Source organism: Culex pipiens, chromosome 1 (genome assembly GCF_016801865.2).
Source record: "Culex pipiens pallens isolate TS chromosome 1, TS_CPP_V2, whole genome shotgun sequence".
Taxonomy (NCBI): domain Eukaryota; kingdom Metazoa; phylum Arthropoda; class Insecta; order Diptera; family Culicidae; genus Culex; species Culex pipiens.
In genome coordinates, this window is record NC_068937.1 from 125,055,128 (window position 1) to 125,075,131 (window position 20,004).

At 38.1% G+C, this 20,004-nt stretch overlaps 1 protein-coding gene across 1 annotated transcript in view; it reads left to right on the top strand.

Annotated features, from left to right (window-relative positions):
- Positions 1 to 19,563, top strand: part of LOC120414289 (chondroadherin-like) — an 80,565-nt gene extending 61,002 nt beyond the window's left edge. The window contains exons 2-4 of the mRNA XM_039575420.2: positions 10,401 to 10,613; positions 15,537 to 16,022; positions 18,502 to 19,563. Of these exons, the coding sequence (XP_039431354.1) occupies positions 10,494 to 10,613; positions 15,537 to 16,022; positions 18,502 to 19,188 (1,293 nt within the window). The 5' untranslated portion in view covers positions 10,401 to 10,493 and the 3' untranslated portion in view covers positions 19,189 to 19,563. The remainder of the gene's footprint in view (positions 1 to 10,400; positions 10,614 to 15,536; positions 16,023 to 18,501) is intronic.
- The last annotated feature ends 441 nt before the right edge of the window (positions 19,564 to 20,004 follow it).

The following is a 20,004-nucleotide window of genomic DNA, read 5'->3' on the forward strand; positions in this document are numbered from 1 at the left end:
TTAAATTGAACAGTTCAATCCAAGTTCAATCTGTCTCATTTTGAGAACGCACATGAAAAAAAACTGTTTAAAAAGAAAACGAAACGTGCTCAAAACATTCTTAATTCGACATACCCTGAACCCTTAATCCTCTGTTTACCTTCTCACCAAGACAACACCCGCAAAGGAGATGAATTATCTGTTTTTTGTTTATTTAGAAATTTATACGACCCCACAGGAACCAGCCAACAGTCTGAGATTGCCACTTTTGTAACGTTGTTGTTTTTTCACCGGTAACCACCGTGCTGTTCTGGGACATTATTTGACTATGCTGGCAAAGATGTTGCCGGCGCCAACAACCAAGAAGGCATGGCAAGAATAATTATGGTCGATGAGAAAGTTGCTCAGAGATGAGAAATACTAAAATGGCAAATTTGAGCGAGTAATAAATCCGATGTTTAATAAGTATATTTCACACTGAGTGTAAAGTTTTTTAACAGACAAATATTCCGAACAGACTGTTTTTTGTGTCAGCAATTTCAGTATTACTTTCTTTTTGTTTATAACGGAAAGGAAACTACCTTTTATTTCAGTTCATTTTGCAAAAAAACACCTAACTTAAAATTAGACATTGATTTTTCATTAAAAAAAACTGCAAATTTTCGCCAATAAAAAAATCCCATCACTGATTCCCAAACATTCCCAACCTGCCAAGAGGTTACGCCAACTCATTTCGGCAGTCATCATCGTCGTCGTCGGCTTCGTCTTCTCAAGCCCGTAGACTCTTGCTCTGAAAATGATACAAGCTGCTTTGCGGGTCCTGTGGGGTACACGAGCAACTCGAGGCGCGACCAGCCTGCCTGTTGTTGACACTTTCAGCCCGGACGGTCTTAAAGGTGGCCCCGAAAAGGAAGCGTCGTTGTTCAAGAAGTCTCCAGAAGGCATGAGAGGTGCCTAATGCGGCAGCACCGCCAGCTTCTTGCCTGGATGTAGTCTCTTGACGATACGGATACGACTGTGTTACTGCACTGTTTACTAGAGGAAATTTGAAGCTATTATGCGAAGAATGCTTGAGACAGTACGGTGTGAATGTTTTAAGACACTAAGTGGAATCTTGAATAATTATTTGGCCAATCTTACAACCTTACAATCCAATTTACGACATTTTTACAGGTTTTTAACTTTGATTGGAGAGTTTATAATGATTCTTTTCAAGTACAGTGTTGCCATCATCATCAGTTTAGTATTCCCAAATCACCAGTTCGGCAATGTGCGCTCCCTCGAAGTTGTAGATATTCCTTACTTCTGCATGTTCATCCTCCTCGCGTTGCAGACAAACGTCGACCATTATTTCTGGTGTTTTCACGCTTGTCCTGAGTACACTTTCACACCTAGCAACATCAGCAACAATTCCACCTCCCAGCCACCACAGTGTCAACAACAACATCTTCCTTTCTTACTTCGCCCAGAGTGGATCTCCACCCAAAGCTCCCGATCCCGGCAGCGTGTTCTTGTTCTCCGTCTACCGCAGAATCAGCAACACTGACTGACTGACTTTTGGCTCGCATCCGCACAGCTTAACCTCAAAGCTGGGAGCACTGCCAAAAAGACGTAAACGTAAATTAATTTGATATCAAGATACACCATCCATTTCGTTTATTTACGATACCGGAAGGAATTGAAGTGAAAATGTGATTATGTCGGGCACGTGCGGAGAAAAGCTGGAGTTGAACCGACTGACGGTTGGGCGGACAATGAAACGACTACATTTGCCGAGAAAGTGACAAACATCGCACAGGAGGAACATTCAAGTTACACAGTAATAAAAAGAGTTATTTTCTTTTGTTACCTTATTTTGTTGTAATTTTACATTGATTTATTTGGAAAGTGTACTTTTCACATAAGAACCTGTTCACATCACAATGTTTTTATCACTGGATAACGATGTAGGTGTAAAAGCAGTACGAGTTACTTGAAGTGTAAACTAAGTGTTGGAGTTCAACTCATGTTTCTCCAAAAAATAACGTTTACTTTGGTGAATTAGGGCTACAGTTTTAATAGAGATGACAATTTTAAATTTTGATGCCCTGTGTCTGTTCTGAACAAATAAAATATTAAAATAATTTTCACAAACATAACTACTACAGTAATTTACCCCATCAATTCTGAGGACGGTATGATCTATATATATAAAAAATTTCGACGGTTTTGTTCGAACGCGAATCAGTTCAGTACGGAGCGTCGGATCGAGGTGATCTTTGTTGCGTTGGGTTCGTATAAGTCCAAGGAAGGTTCTTACGCAAAAAAGTGACAACTTTGGCCACTCTGGAACCGATTCCGGAAAATCTGCAGATTGTATGGGAAAAGTTGCGTAAAGCAAATTTTGATCACAGGAGGCTGAATAAGCAAACAAGCTAAAAACGTCAAGAAAGCAAAAAGGGCAGGACGAAGTTTGCCGGGAAACGCTTGTTTAAAATAAATATTTACAAAAAATATCTTTTCAAACTACACATTTTCTCAAACCTCCATCACCACCAGTCTAGAACGACGACGTTGTCCTGGCACGCTCGCCTCAAAATTGAGTGTCTCTGGAGTGAGGAGAGTGGTATGATTGTGCCACCTCAAGGCTCTCCAAATCAGACACGACTTGGCCCCATGGCTTTTCAACACACTCTCTGCGATGCCACACTCAAGTCCTTCGTGGAATCTCTCGGCTTGACATAAAGGGGAAAAGCGGAGGTCGAGTCGTAGGCTGGGTGGAAAATGACAAGATTGTTCAAATTAAGACGTTTTCTCTGCTTCGTCTTCTTCGTTTTTTTTTTGAAGGGCTCACGCGTGGAATGAGCGGAAAATGATGATTGTTATGACACTCTTTAGAGGAAGGCAAATTGCACGACTGGAAAGATCTTCTAAACAACTAGCAGGAATGGAAAGATTTATTCAAGCAAATTTAGGGTTCCAAAACCGTGCATGAAATGAATTATTTAATTGAGATTAAGTTGAACCTTGCGATGTTATCAATTTTGATATGACTGTATTATGCAAAATAATAACCTGATGTGATATTTCAAGTCTGATTGATTAAAGACTTTGAAAGGTAATTCAAAACTAAATTAAACGAAGTCTATTCTTTTATAATTTACCCACCAACTGAATGAGTAGAACTGTTCAGTGCACATTGCAAAATTGGCTAACAAAGATTCAACAGCATGCAACAGTCTGCTCCTTAATCCCCAGTTTAATGTGGAAAATCCGCTGACTTGCACCCAGAATCCCAACTCTTCGCAAGTAACCTTACCTGCATTCTACAAAATGAACTTGAAGAAAGAATTATTGCCCAACTTGGAGAATAACAAAACAAAAGAACGCATTATTTATAGAAACCTACTCTACAGGGTGGTTTGTGCGAACTCTGATCCCTACCAAGGTCTGTTTACGGCCATAGGCTACCGTTCCAGACTGCATGACTACCGGTGTAGTGAGCCCCTCAGCGCTTGATGTTCAAACGTGTTCGAATTGTTGATAAGTTTTAAAAATTAAAAAATATGAATATTTGAACTTAGTAGAAAAAATTTAAGGTATGGAACTATAAAAAAAATGAAACCATTAAATTTTGTTTTCAAAATGCTTCAAATAAAAAAAAACTATCAATTTATCAGAAAATCTTAAAACATCCTTCAAATTAACAGAAAAACGGCTGGAAAATGTCGGCTGGTAAATCTCTTTATCAAAAAACTAAATTATTCATAGCCCTCCGTTGCCTTATGTGAATTCCAATTATTAAGTTATTAGAATCTTTCTAGCTTACAAAACAGAATCAACTATTTGATCTGTGGATACTGAAACAAAATGTATAGAAGATCAAGCCAAATCTCTCCACATGGATACAATAATCGAAAAAATGTATCATTGCAAACAACTTTATTTGCTAGGCTGGTGGGATAGAAATGCGTTATAATAAATAATGACTGAATAGTAGTTTATGCAACAAGTTGCAAAAAGAGGATTTTTTCAGCACGAGTCGTACATTTATCCAACGAGGTTCACCGAGTTGGATAAATACGACGAGTGCTGAAAAAATCAAGTTTTGCAACGAGTTCCATACAACATTTTTTGCAATTCCAAAAAACACCCATTGAGTGAAATTTTAAGTCAAATTTTCATGTATTTTGTCAATAAATCGTTTAAATCAAAACAATGTTGAAATGTGTTACTTTTCGAAACAAGTGCTGAAAAGTTCAACTTTTCAGCAACCCATTTCAGTGCTGAAAAGTAGAACTTTTCAGCATTTATTTTGAAAAGTGTTGCTATTCGATTCTGTTATTTTTGGTACAGAAAAGTAGGCTATTTCGTCGTTCAAGAATGACAGGAAAAGTAAGTAGTTTAACGACGGAATTGCAAAAAAAAAATTAAACTAGGATTGCCCACTAAGCATTGTGGGCAATCAACCAAATAGAAATTTACAAATTTGATCAACAAAATAGACAAAATTCAGATGCGTTATGTTTATTTTCCCTAGGAAGTAATATGCATTCTAATTTCGAATAACTCAAAATATGCCAAGTGCACAGTTGCTTAAGAACAATACATTTTAAATTGTTGCTAAACTTTATGAATATGATTTTAGTATACATTAACAAGTTCAAATAGTAATTACCCTTGCGCACCAAGGTATAGTCCGTCGGAAAACTTTTGCAGCAGCTTCTCCCATCATCTGCTGTTCGGAGAATATTCTCCAATGGGAAACGTTTGTTTAATATTTATAGCTCGGTTTTGTTGGGGAATAATCGTCAGGAAAAAGAAAACTCCGTACCTTTCCTTTCCACAAGTGTGAAAAAAAATTACAATGATGGTGTGTGCGGTGATCATCACTCTACCACAATCAGACAGATGAGTTGTGAGTAGTGAAGAGTTTAAGAAATGTTTCTTGACTTTAGAGCAACGATTTCGAATTACGTTTCCTAGCAGAACTGTTCCGTGCACTCGGCAAAACTTTTCTAATGATTATTTTTCACCCGGAATCGATAGAGACAGCTGGGAAATTAAAAGTTCCTCTCAGAAAGGAATTCAATTTCATGATGGGGGTGAGGTTCGGAGAACAGTGCTGCCGTCTCTATTCGAAGAGAAACAGGAGAAACTTTTCCCCTTCGATTGTGTATGTGTGTGTATGTATCGAATGCAATAAAGCGGGCCAAATAATGTTCGCTCGATTCTCGGATTATCTCCAGCAGTAGTTGGCTTACCCAAGTTTGACTTTGCAGAAAAGCTTCAAACGAACTTGTACTTGTGTATCTTTGCATATTGACGAAAGTTCTGGGGACCGAACGGATGTCGTCTTGAGATTTGGCCAGTGCAGGAGAATGCTTTACTTTTCAACCTCGAGATCACTTGTTCACCAACCTTGGTCGAAGTATCTGCCATCACTGCAGACTAAATGCAGGCGGAGTAGCAGGAATATGCTATGAATGCACTTCTACACACAAATACACACTCACTCAAATTCACAACGGAAAAATATGCTGCGTTGTACTTACCCGTACACACAAGCAGCAAAAGTACGTATTGTGAAAACTGTAAGTGGAGGAAGAAGACGAGAAGATGCTACTGCAAACAGGAAAATGGGGAAAATTTAATAAAAGAAAGCTCTGGGTGGCACAATCATGAACAAATACACGCTCCGAATGCACTCTGGTGAGTCCCAGTTCTTGAGAGAGAGAGAAAGAGCAAGTACACGAAAAGTTATTTGGGCGAGAAAGATGAATTGCGGAACCGGATTGACGACGTCGTCCTCGGGTGGTTCCTGCATTGATGAAGGATTAGTGGTGTGTTTGTCCAACAATTTATAAATCTTGAAAAAAAATCTTTTAAAAACCCCTTTATGATAATCAGCATTTATTAGTTTTCCTAATATTACCAAAATTAAAAATAAAGTTGATGGAAATATTTTTTTAAATAGTTAATTTACTGGTAATCTATTGTTTCGAATAAATTACAAAACTATTTTTTTTTATTTGATGCCAGCATTTTTCATCAACGTACGATAGATTTGAGCTCCCTGGAAACACTCCAATCGACTGAATTGAATTGAAGTGAAATCCTTGCAAATATTTTAAATTGTAAATTCAGGTGTATTTTGTATGGAATCATTTTAAGCAACTATGCGCTCTCTCGTTTATCTATGAGGAAAGAAGAAATATGGGGTTGGGTTAAAGTGTTGAACTCCAAACTGCTGATTGAATTGAGAAAAAATGATACGTACACCCACAGGTAAAAATGTATCAAAATATGTCATAGTGGATTTGCTTTAAAAAATGTTACCTTTCATAACAGATTTTGCACCAAGCTGCCCGTGTGTTTGGGTGTAATAATAATAGTCACGAAAACTGAAATAATGTGGTACAAATGGTAACCTCATCTGAGGTTTACTTTACAGAATACAAAATCTCATAAAAAAGAAGTAACTTAATCCAAACTCCCAACAGTCAACAATCCATTTCGGTTAGTCCTCCTTGATCTGGACCCCCAGCCAGCTTCTCACCCTTCGTTCTTTTTTGCATACAATCTTGTTTACACAACGTCAGTACTACTTGCTGCATTTGATGTGAATTTGTGTACTCTGTAAGCTTTTCTTTTAGCCAAATCAAATTGGGATTAAGGGGTACCATTGCGAAATCCTTATGGCTTTTCGTTTGCATCTCGTCTCTTGTTGTCAATATGGTAGAGCTCTTCGAATCAAGAATTGTGTAATGGAAGCATATGTGTGTGTGTGCAAGTTTGTGTGTAACAACCATAGCCGAGTCACCTCAGTCAGGTTTTGTGATGGAATTGTGTTTGCTTAAGGCAAAAAAATGAACCTTTCGGTCCGTCTATACAGAGAATTTGGTAGATTGCAAAAGGTGAACTCTTTGGCTTTAGGACTACCGCTACAAATGCTGTTTGCACACAAACAGTCACCCACGTATACAAACATACGAACATACAATTGACGAACAAGCACACTCACTCGCAGTCGTTTGAAGCTGTCTAAGTAAAATTACTTTCACATGATTCGACAGTGACCTTATTTCGAAAACACACATTTGAAAATCCAATATTGTTTTCCATTCACTTGTAACGACATGTTTAATCAAACATAGTAACGAATCTGAATATTATTGATAAAATATTATATTAAAAATACTGCAGTTTTTTTAACAGTGCCAAAATAAATACGAGTTTGAGTGGGATTAGAGTAGCGAGATTGATTTCAGAGGTAAAATGCTGCTGACTGTGACAAGTCCAACTCCTTTCAATTTGAGTCCGTTTGTGTCAACAAAGTTGTAGCTGCTACGAGAAGGTCGGCGTTTCCAGCGGTAATTGAATGTTCTCCAAGGAAAACGAACCCGTCAAAGGGAGTGAAAGGTTGATATGAGTGTGGGTGGTAGTGTTCTACAGGACTTGCACGAAGAGCGTTAAATCAAAGGATTTAACGCTTGGTATGGTGAGTTTACCTGAAATTGGATCAGTGAAGGTTTCCAAGAAAGTTGTGAATTTAATCTGGGCAATTTTCCACTTTAACATAATCACCGCAAATTGATTCTTAGTAGTACCGGGTCGGAAATTACAACCAGATGGTTAAACGACGAAAAAAGGGAAACTCCTATTTGATGGAATCATTCTAGATATAGAAAATAGAGAAATTAAATCGATTTGAAACCCGTTTTTTGTGATTTTAGAAATCTGTTTTCAGAAAATGTTACATCTAAATTAAAAGTAAATGTAAAACCTTGGCGAGAACAAAAAAAGACCTGCAACATTTTCAAAGAAGTCAACGCCATTCAAAAAACAACAAAGCTCCATCAAAATTAACATTTCCGCCATTCCACTGACTTAATTCAAAGAAAAGCCACTCAGAAGTCGTACCTTCGTCGTAGCTTTGCAGTCAAAGGTACCCGGGTCCAGATTTTCCAGAGCCATGAGAGGGCATCAAAATTTCACCTCCCGAACCCAGCGCAACGGGGCGAACTCTTGTCAACTCGTTGTCGCTTCTCGTCATCTTTGTGTCACCGATCTTCCTTTTCTTGGCCATTTTCAACACTTCTCTCGGCTGGCAATCCAGCCGGAACACCCCTAACCCCTTAACTTTGTTTTGGTGAGTTCTCTGGCCAGGGATGTGAACAATTTTATTTTTTTTTTGCTTTTTTTAATTAAGTTTTTTATCCATCATTGCACAATTTCCTTGATTTCTGCATTTATTTCAACTTCAATATTTTTGAACTTTAACTGTTAATGTTTTTATTAATAAATTTGATGATTGCTATTTGTCAGCGATTGGAAAATCTTCATCATAAGAGTTTCACTGATAAATCACAGTGTGAGAATCAAAAAGGACTGATTTTTTTCTTTAGCAATATTTATTTCTACGATACGATAAGGCTTACAGTATGTAATGTGATATAAACATATTTTGGCCTAGTGCTAGGGCACATAACTGGGGAATTTATGAAATTCTTAGAATTCAGAAAATACATTTTGCATCGTAATTCACCTCGCTGAGTTTAAAAAAAATCGCTATAGTTAAGAAAGATCATTTTCCAATTTTATTGCTCATTATACTAATATACTTTTAAAAAGATATTGATTTTTTTTTCGTTTTCAATTTACTTATGAACGTTTTTAGTACCATCCCTGTTTCCTAGCCCGTCGTGCGACACAAATTATTCAAATTCACCCCGCGGGTCTCCGTGGTTCCGTGGGCTCATTCTGGGCCATGTTCCTCGTTAGTGACGAGCGCGCCCCTTCACCTTCGTCTGCACGGTTCCAGATCTTAAAACGTACGCCAACCGAAAGGAGTGAAAAAGTTTAAATTAAATTGGAACTCTGTCAACATTTTCATCAGTGTCTGGCCCGCGACGACGACGTACCTACTACAAGGAAAAATTGAGAGAATGCGAATTTTCCTTATTTTTTCTGCTGACTCAAGAGACTGAATTCGAGTAAAAGTGGCATAACGAGAACTGGAACGAGACGATCGCTGCCCACAAATATAGTGCTCGAACATGCTACCGGAAATTATGACATAGTAGTTTATGCAACAAGTTGCAAAAAAAGGATTTTTTCAGCACGAGTCGTACATTTATCCAACGAGGTTCACCGAGTTGGATAAATACGAAGAGTGCTGAAAAAATCAAGTTTTGCAACGAGTTCCATACAACATTTTTTGCAATTCCGAAAAAACACCCATTGAGTGAAATTTGAGGTCAAATTTTCATGTATTTTGTCAATAAATCGTTTAAATAAAAAAAAAATGTTGAAAAGTGTTACTTTTCGAAACAAGTGCTGAAAAGTTGAACTTTTCAGCACCCATTTCAGTGCTGAAAAGTAGAACTTTTCAGCATTTGTTTTGAAAAGTGTTGCTATTCGATTCTGTTATTTTTGGTACAGAAAAGTAGGCTATTTCGTCGTTCAAGAATGACAGGAAAAGTAAGTAGTTTCACGACGGAATTGCAAAAAACCCTTTTTGCAATTCCGTCGTGAAACTACTTACTTTTCCTGCCATTCTTGAGCGACGAAATAGCCTACTTTTCTGTACAAAAAATAACAGAATCGAATAGCAACACTTTTCAAAATAAATGCTGAAAAGTTCTACTTTTCAGCACTGAAATGGGTGCTGAAAAGTTGAACTTTTCAGTACTTGTTTCGAAAAGTAACACTTTTCAACACTTTTTTGATTCAAACGATTTATTGACAAAATACATGAAAATTTGACTTAAAATTTCACTCAATGGATGTTTCTCGGAATTGCAAAAAATGTTGTATGGTACTCGTTGCAAAACTTGATTTTTTCAGCACTCGTCGTATTTATCCAACTCGGTGAACCTCGTTGGATAAATATACGACTCGTGCTGAAAAAATCCTATTTTTGCAACTTGTTGCATAAACTACTATTTCCGGTTTGTTTCGTGGGTGCTTTTTAGTTTTTTTTTGTTGTTATCTATATTAAAATTTTGTTATCATTAGAATTCGAGAAAAATGCAAAATATCTTATCTCACTTGATAATAGTTGGAAGAAAAATAGTGTGAATTCAAATTTTAATTCATACTTTCTTCAGATTAAATACAATCAAAACTGTGAATACTAAGAAACGTGTTGCAAAACTCAACCAATTGAACAACGTTCGTTCAGCACAAATCTGGTCTGTGCTCGCTTTTGAAAGCACTCAGAATGGCAAAAGTTTGCGTATTATTCAAATTTGACGAGACAAAATTATAATGGTGCAGTGAATGGTGACATTGCATTCGCAAAGACTTTTTTTCCTGTCGTTTTGAATTTTCACCGATTGCATTTTGGTGAATTTGACTTACCAGATCCTTTTCAGTGCAGAATCAGAATCGACAATTTTACAACGTCCTTTCCTATCTTTCTTGATATTCTCTTTCAGTATCATCATCAAGTCGTCGTAGTAAATGCTACAAAAATAGTACAAAAACTTCAAAGACGAATCATCTCCCTCGGTTGGACGAAAGGGGCAGCCATGAATGTCGTCTGGCGGATATTGTTCTACATCGGAGTCCTGTGGCGATTTTACGGCTGTCGGCACTTTATCGTCGAGGCGGCCTGCCCTAAAGGGTGTCTGTGCCTGTCGCCGGCTCAGGTAAGAACTTTTTAGTTGTTATTATTGATTAGACTTTCGATGAGATAAGTCGAAATACTACAATTTAAGACAGTAAGAATTTCAGCATGATTTTCTCTATAGTCTCAATAACGAATCTATTGAGCCTAAAAACAAAGTTGCTGATTTCATTTCGTATCGAATGACGCAAAAATCGTACTTTTCCTCTTTCGAGAAAGAGTTCCTTCAAATGTCACGTAGCAGAAAGGGCGTATAACTAAGCCGACAGTCCCCTTCCCCCCCTTAATTCGTCGTGATCGTGCTTTCTTGTTGCACATTGAATTAAGGACGCCATTTTGCGAAGCTTTCAATGCCTCACCTGTTGTCCTTAACAGTTCCCAAAACTAGATTTCAATCCTGAGATAATTCACAAAAATCGAAAAAAAAACTCCGTGCATTGTTTTTACAATTCAAATGAAAGAAGTTTCGATCAAATCGTGATATCCTGACACACCCAGAGAATTGCTGTAAGTGCGTCAACTGACCTAAAGGATTTCAGGTCAGAACGTTTGACACACGTACATGCCCGACTACTGTAAACATTTGTAATTATAACTCGGGACTCCGGCAACCAATTTCAACATAACATTAACAGAATGGTGAGCCAAACAAAACGTGTTTGATATTGTTTACATTGCGCGATATATTTTTTGTTTATTCAAGGTCAAACATTAAAACGCGATTTAATCGGAAGGTCAAAAATCGACGTGTGACAAGATAGCACGATAGCGTCGAATTGTGAAATTTCAACGTCACAAGTTACTCTTTTTAGCTAAGAAGTCATGATCATGCTAGAACATATTTGAAGTTTTAAGCATGATTGAGCCAGTTTAAAATATGTTGAATGTTTGTGCAAAAGGTTTATTCCTTTTTTCATCGGTGAGAGTCGAGGGACTTAAACTTCAAAAATTTGCGACGACCATATTATATTACAAGTTTGTATAATTGTTTTATTATAAACAGTAAACATGACTAATCCAAAAAATATACTTATCGCTATTGTAATTCGTGGCATTCAAACAACTATTGCAAAAATATGCAACCACCACCAAAATTCCCAAATGATTAAGGCTCGATGTCACCTAAATAATCTTTCCCGTCTATTTGTCCAAACGATGAAGTAACTGCAAAAACCGAAACATGAACCACCTTACCGTGGCCTTCTCATTTATTCCCAACTGAGTCATCGGACGTCGTCGTCCCTGATGGTGGCATAATACGTACCAAACACCACCTCTACGGTGGACAGGGTGGAGACTCAACCAATTTTTAGCGACTACGCTGACCAGGTCCAGATGACCACGGCGGCTGGGACAATTTTTCCCGCCCTTTTTTTTACTTCCCTTGCTCCATTGAGAGGATAGATGCAAAAAGGGAGATCATCCGACAAATCTCAGTCTTTTGTAGGGTTTGCAAAAAAAAAAACAAAGTTAGCTTTTGTTAAACCATCTAGCAGTGCAAACTGAATCCTTTGAACCAAAAATCATCAATTTCCAAAGTGTTCTCGAAAGAAAAGTTATCTCCTTTAGCAGATCATGCAAGCAAAAATCTCCAGTTTAGGCCGCTTTCCCAGTAGACTTTGCCGTTTTGGGATTTTTGTTTTTTTTTCTGCTTTCCCAACTTATGATGGTTACGTCGCTGCGGTAGGCCTCTCGGAACACCTTCGGAACCCGACGTGAGGTGACGCTGTAGCAGAGCTTGAATCTCTTTGGGGACCACTTTTTCCCCGGCCCCGGTGCTGCCAGTTTTTATGGAAAAGATGTGTTTCCACTTACCAGATCCGGTGGCACCGAGCACAAACCAGAGGAAATGATGTGAGAGTGTGCGTACTGGTTAGGGGAGAGCGTTAATTTTTAAAATGCTCAAGAAAACAAAAACCTTGTAAATTTTCAAAAAAGCACAAAATTTTAAATTGACTGTATTGAAATAAGATAGCTAAAAAAATACATCATGTGCAGTCTTGAGAAGAGATTTTCAATCACTTTATACGAAGAAAACTAACTCAATTCTCCTTTGTGATTAGTGTCTTCCTCACTCCTTCTTAAAGATCCTCATAGATCATTACAATTTCAGACTATGAGATTTGGCATCAAAAAAGTACATAAGTATCACTTAAGTGGCCAAAACTTGAGACAGGGTTGCCAGATCATCAAAGTTCCGGATCTCATATATATATATATGCATAAGTAAGATCCGGAACCGGAGAAATTTGTTCAGTTTCAATTCCGAGTCCGACAGGTATACATGTAGATGGGTCTCTGCTTTTCATAAAAAAAACTCAATTTTCAATGCAGGATCAGTGAGGATAGCAAAATTTACATGACCCAAAATCCGATCGAATTTACCCGTAAAAAAGAATATTTAATTCCTGAGTCAACAACAGATATTGGTGAACCTCCCCTATCACACACGACCAAAACCAAACATTTTTTGCTCACTTTCTTCAGGATCATACGTTTGCAATTTTCCTAAAGAGTAGAGCCTCTTGGTTGCGTTGGTGTATTGTTCTAAAGTGAGACGACTTTTTCCACTCGGTAAAAGGGTTGTGGGATTTTCTTTTTGCGTAACGGTAAGCTTGCACCGAATGAGATTTTACCTTCCTTTTAAAAATGATCCAATATGAAGACAGGACATCAGTGTATCCTGTGCACATCAAATATTGATGGACGAACGGATGGACGATGGGCAAAAACCTTCGTTTTTGTCATAGTGTTTCGGGTAAAAACATGGAAAGTAGAAAGTCTTTAAGGAGGTTCTATTCAAGAAATCTTACAAACGTTCCTTAATCAAAGCTTCTCAAATCTCAAAGTTGTTAAGAAAATCTATAAAAGCATTTTAATGTTACGGTGCATTTTACAAAAGTAAAATGAAAATACTCAACAAAAGAGGTGATACCTATTGAACCGGAAAATTTAAATATCATCATTATAACCAGTAAAAATTGATATCAATAAACGCTTTGCTTCTTTTCCCCTCATAATTGGCTCTATTTTACCATGATTGATTCCACCCCAAACCATTTCATCGCACCATTTTCTTCCAGCGAACCGGTAGTCGATTCCAATACCTCTTTCGGTCACGCTTGATTGGCCGGTATTCTAATTCTGCCACATCCAATCAGCATCGATTTCAGGGCGAAGAAATTTACATTTATTGGACACCACCGACCGTGCATCGTCGAGCTGTCCAGCAAAGCTGTTCAAGCTCCATAAAATCTAAGTAAGTCCCAAAAAAGCTACCCCAATCCCTCTCTCAAGGTCAATCCGTCCTAGATTTGGGGCCGGATTAATCCTAAACTCCAGTCCATCAGACCGGACCAATTTCTCCACTTTCCGAAAGAGAGTCGTCTCATAACGTATGTCCAACCAAGCTCAACCCTTTTCCGAAGATTTTTTCACAGCAATTTTTTCCCTCTTTTGCCCTCATACATAACCTAAAAAGAAGCGATTTGCTGAAATTGGAAAACTTTTCACACAAAGCCCCTTCGGCGTTCACTCTAGGCCGCCCCACTTCCCCCCAAAGTTTGTTGATCCTCCGGACAACAACAGATGTCATAATTTGAAATGTTGATTCGGGCGTCGGACCTTGGGTCCCTCCACCAAAACCCCATAATGAACGGACACCGGAAGTAAGGTATGGGAGAGGGAAGGGATAAGGGAGGTCCATTCTGGAAAATTTACTCCCCAAAAAAGAGCCTACTCTGGTCGAGCGGAATTAGGCAGACGGTTAAACCCTTTTTTAGGGGGCGCCTCCCCCTCTCGAGCAGGGAAACCATTCCGGCAAAGGTCCCACAGTAAGTCCCATCAAAGTGGCATACCAAATGTGTTTTGCCTTCATCCATCTCGAGACCGAGAGGCACCGCACTGTCGAGAGGCACCGGGGAATGAGAAAAAGGTGGGAAAAGTTGAGTTGGTTGCGCACGAAAAAAGTTGGCTAAGATAAATTTAGAAGAATGTTTTTAAGAACAACTTCCAAAAAACTATTACCTAAAGTTTGTTAAAGCCAAAGTTTATGCATTTTTTAACTTTATATATAAAGCTAAAATTTAGCACTTTTCAAACATGGTCCGCAAAAAATTACATCTGAATTTTTTGTTCTGAATTGAAAATGATTGCAATTTCCAACCAAATTGTAATTTATCAAAAAAAAATACGTTAAATTTTATCGTGTCCACTTTCTTCCCGTCCCAGACCACAGTGAGTAACGCTGGTACTAAAACTCAGGATAGAAGCCACCAGCAGCAGCAGCTCACACTTTTTCCGGGACACCCGCAGCCTGAATGGAGAAGGAAGGAAGAAATTCACCTCATAAAGGCGATAAAAAGGCTATCCGATTTAGCTCCGGCTCATTTATTATTCAGGGCAAAATAACGATACTGCCACCCACTTGCGATGGGGCTTCTTTTTTGGCATTTCCTCGTGGGGATTTTTCACCTGTGGGTGCTTAACATCGACGTCGCGACGCCTTCCCTTCACGTGTTGTGCTCGGTCGCGTGGCATTTGATCGGATGATCTTCTGCTCCGGGGGGTAATGAAGCAAGTGGCATATCGTCATTTCGTGGATTGGTTTTGGAAAGGTACTGGAAATTGTGTGAAATTCTAGTCCTGAAAATTGGATGCCCATTTTGGGTAAGTGGCGCAAGTCCTGGTTGAAGTTCAATGGGTGCCTTGGGAAGGTCTTTGTTTGAATCATAAAAATATTTATTTGTAGGGTGATTGTGTTTCATTGTCCTAGTTTAAACTGTTTTGAAACTTAAAAATATGGTTTTAATTTTTTATTTTTTTTATATCTTTTTAATGGTGAAAAACATTAAAAGCAACTGATTTTTCTAAAAATGTCAATTAAGAAAATTTTAATAATCTTTAAATAGCTAAAACACAAATCGTATTTCTTCTCCTCCCCCAGGTGATGTGCAACAGTGGTGAACTGCGAGAAATACCCCTCAAAAACATGCCCCTCACAGTAGAAACTCTAGCCCTGCAGAAGAACATCTTCCCGGTGATCAAGAGTGACGCTTTCCTGGGCCTGAAAGCTCTCCGAAAGCTGTCCCTCGATCGGAACAACATCACCACCATCAAACCGTTTGCGTTCCGTGGGCTTCCCCGGCTGCGGGACCTCTCGATCCAGCACACCCCGCTGGCCGTCGTGGCGTCGTTTGCCTTCGCCGGCCTCCAGAACGTGTCGCAGATTTCGCTGTGCCACAACAAAATTCTTCGCATCGAAGCGTACGCGTTCGCCGGTTCCGCCGGCATCCGGTTGCTCAATCTGGCGGACAATCCGACCGTGCTGGTCGAGACGAACGCGTTCTCCAGCCTCAGCTCCGTGGACCGGTTGATACTGCCCTCGGGGATCCGGAACATCTCGCAGGACGCGTTCTTCGCGCTTGATATGGTAGGTGAATTTAACCTTTGTTTATTTTTTTTATTTTCTCAATTTAGAAACAACATTTGTTAAACAAAATATGCACAATAAAACATTTTGAAAGTATTTAAAAAAACGTCTGCCTCATATTTCAGAACATCATAATTCAGAGCACTTATGTGCTTACAACTTATGATAGGGTTGTCAGATCTTCAATCTATTGTAAGGTCTTTTGATTACATCCCGCATAAAAAAGTACCATATAAAAACTTTTTTTCATATGGTAATTGAACTTTAAACTATATTGTTACTACCATTTCCAAAAATGTTTGACTACTATTTTAAAAATGGTATTGATATGGTTGGCATGAATTTTTACTATCTCACAAATGGTTTAACCATCTGGCATAAGGGTGGTTAGCAATGGTAACCTTAAAAAACTCAGTACTATTTTCGTCAAAAAACTGTTTGTTGTATGGTAAATAAATGGTTTAAGTACTATTTGGCAAAAAGTAACCTTAAATCAAACAGTTCACAAATAGTTTAATATAGTTAAATTTTAATTTAGGGAAATTGAAAAACGATTTCACAAATAGTTACCATTTCTCAAAGTGTCATTGTTGGATCCAATATGGTAATCAAATGGTAATTTTTTATCCGGGATATTCAACGCTAAGTCGCATGATAGTATAAATAACACTTAAGTGCTTATAACTTTTGATAGGGTTGTCAGATTTTCAATATTTTGGACTCGTTTGAAAGGTCTTTTGATACCGGGTTTTCTTACAAAAACCACCCTTTTTACAATCTTCCGAACTTTTGTTAAAATCTTTTTTTAGCATAACTTTTGAAGTACTCAACTAAACTTTATAGTTTTCAATAGCGACTTATGGGACCCCAAGACAAATCGAATAATACCAAAACAGACAAAATCGGTGGAGCCAGTGCCGAGATAATCCAGTGCAATTTTTTATCAACATCCCACCACACACACAGACATTTGCTCAGAATTTGATTCGAGTCGAATCTGAGTCGATATGTATACGTGAAGGTGGGTCAAATTAAGAATTTCATTTTTCGAGTGATTTTATAGCCTTTCCTCAGTGAGGTGAGGAAGGCAAAAATGAAGTTGAATTTATCTATTGTTTATTTTTTTAAACAGACATGGATTTTGATGTTGTTAAGCATAACGGTCACTTCCGCTTTATTCCGTGTCATTTGCACTTTTTGCACACTTTTACATTATACAAAAATCATAAAAATCAGAGGCAGTTTTCGAAATAAAAGTTTTTGTCCATCTCAGTACAGATCGAGGCATCCTGTAATTTAAGTAAAATTTTGCATCCTGATTTTTTGGGAAAATTTTTTAAATCAAATTAGTTTTTTTTGTAATAACTGTTCCTATTAACAAAATTTAGTGGAACATTAATTGATTAAATCGAAAAAGGTTTTGAATTCTAATTCATTATTTTGATTGCTTTGAATTAGAAGAAAGTTGTGACTATGTTTACTATGTTTACTGATATCTACATCAAGTTCAACAAGTATTCGAAAAGAATTGATGAAGATTCATGGTGGCAAGTTTCCGATCAATCTGATCGCAGAAGAACACAATGAAAAAATGGTAATATTACATCTGGGAAAAAGTACATCTTTAATATCAGAAAAAATGTGTAATTTTACCCCTGAAAATGTGTAATTTTACCACTTTTCTGACGTAATGTCACTTTTTCAGTCTAAAATGAGATAAAATTACAACATTAAAGAGATTATTTTCATTTTTTTTTGTTTTTTTATATTTCAATTACAAAATTCTAAATTTATTTAATTATTGACATTGAAGTAACAACTATTATACATTTCTTTGAGATGCATGGTACTTTAAATCCTTTTAATTTACCTAAATATAAAACATAATAAGACAATATACGACAGATGCAGGAGATGCTGGAGGCTGATGCAAAAAGTAAATGGGTTTTTAAAAATATCAATTTGCAACAGTGAAACACGAGCAATTTTCAGATTTTAAATGTTTTTGGACCTTAAATTCCAATGCCTGTACCTCGGAACGACCTATAGAACAAACCAAGCAAAACTAAGAAAAAATGTCTGTTAAGTTTATTTTATTAATTTATAATGTCGCACTTATAATGCGTAATAACACTAAAATACCAAGCGAGAAAAACCTCCTGAAGCTGTTATCGTCTTCTTCCAAAATGGTTGCATTTGTGGACCCAATTCTTGAACAATTTGATGGTATAAATAGTTTAACTTTGTTGTAATAACAAAGTTAAACTATTAATAATACACTGAAAAAAATTGTACGAAATTCCTATATTTTAGGAATTTTGACTCCTAAAATATTACTAAATTGGGAAAAGAGCCAAAATTCCTAGTACAACGGAATTTGGTACTTCTTTTTTATTTCAGTGTAGATATTTGTTTCAAATAGTCATAGCTTCTCCAAGTGAATAAAACAAATTTCCAAAATTCTCCCCATTCCCCTCAGGTCGGCTACCTGAAGCTCTCCTTCATGGACCTGTCCGAGGTAAGCGCGTTCACCTTCCGGGGGCTCACGAACGTGAAGCTGCTCTCGCTGCAGGAGTCCGACCTGGGCGTCATCAGTGCCAACGCGTTCGACGGTCTGGACCACGTCGACACGCTCAACATCCTGAACAACAAAATCGACGCCATCCACGAGCTGAACATCACCGCCGTGAACCACGTCCGGACGCTGCGGCTGCAGGGGAACCACCTGCTGGAGACGCCGGAACCGGGCAGCATCACGCTGGAGGGGCTGGGCGTGCTGCACGTCGTAGGGAACTACTTCCCCTGCGGGTGCCACATTCACACCCTGCTCGATAGTCCGCTGGCGAACGGTAGTTACGCTTCCGGGGAGGACTTCCTGTCCAAGAACTACTGCATTTCGCCGCTAGAGGTCAACGGACTGCAGATGGCCCAGCTGGACATCTTCGCCATCGGCAGGTGCCACGAGCAGGTGACCCGGGAAAATTTGGAAGCATCTGGTGCGGCCAGCCTTGCCGCGTCCCTGGTTCACTTCCGGTGGTGCCAGGGGTCCAGCTCGTGGTGGTGTGACCACAGCTGGATAAATTATTCAGCCACAGTCGCACTGCTGCATCCGTACGGACTGGTACTGTTAGCTTATTTTAAATATTTTAGGCTCAAAATCAGTTGAACTTAATGGGTTTGCCTGTAGCACGTGATTGTAGTGTGAACCCTCCCCTCCAGCAAACAGCAACAGCAGCTTAGAGAATTATGTACGTGTGAATGTGTTTGTTGGAAGCGTTTGCGTGAAAGTGTGTCCTGCGGGGACCTGGACAAAATGGGTAGTTTGTTTTCAATAATGTACAAACAAGTTCTGTTTAAAATATTTAATAGTGGCGAATAGAAGTGTGAGCGCGAGTAATTATAGCGATGATGACGACGCAGCAAAAACAGCAGTAGCAGTAGAAGTGGAAAACTGTAATGCGGAAGCTTTACACTGAAAACTTTGCTAAATGAATTATTTTACACAAAGGGTGAGCTTAATGAACACTTTTGTAGGTGATTCTATTGCGAGCGCTGTTATGAAGCTGCTTCATAACTAAATTAAACGATACTATTTGAAGTACAATTGGAGATTTTTTGTGGGCTGAGTGGGCATAATTATAACTGGGAAATTGTTTCCAGGAACACTAAATCTGTTTAAATTAATGGGAAAATTGAAGAAATTTATCTGACGGTTTTGTTTTATTAAACTGAAACTTGAAATTTTTACCTTGAATTTAAAAACAATATATAAAATGAACCAAGCAATATTGAATTGAATGACCTTAACCAACTTTTAAACAATTTCCAAATGACTAAGAAGATTAACTTTTTCTAATCTCATCATGTGTCAACGCCAACCTACATATATCCGCAACAAAAGCTTATCATCAATACCAAACTAATAAAATAAATTCATGACTTTCCACCTAGCAAAACATCAAAACCACAAAAAGTCCAGCCC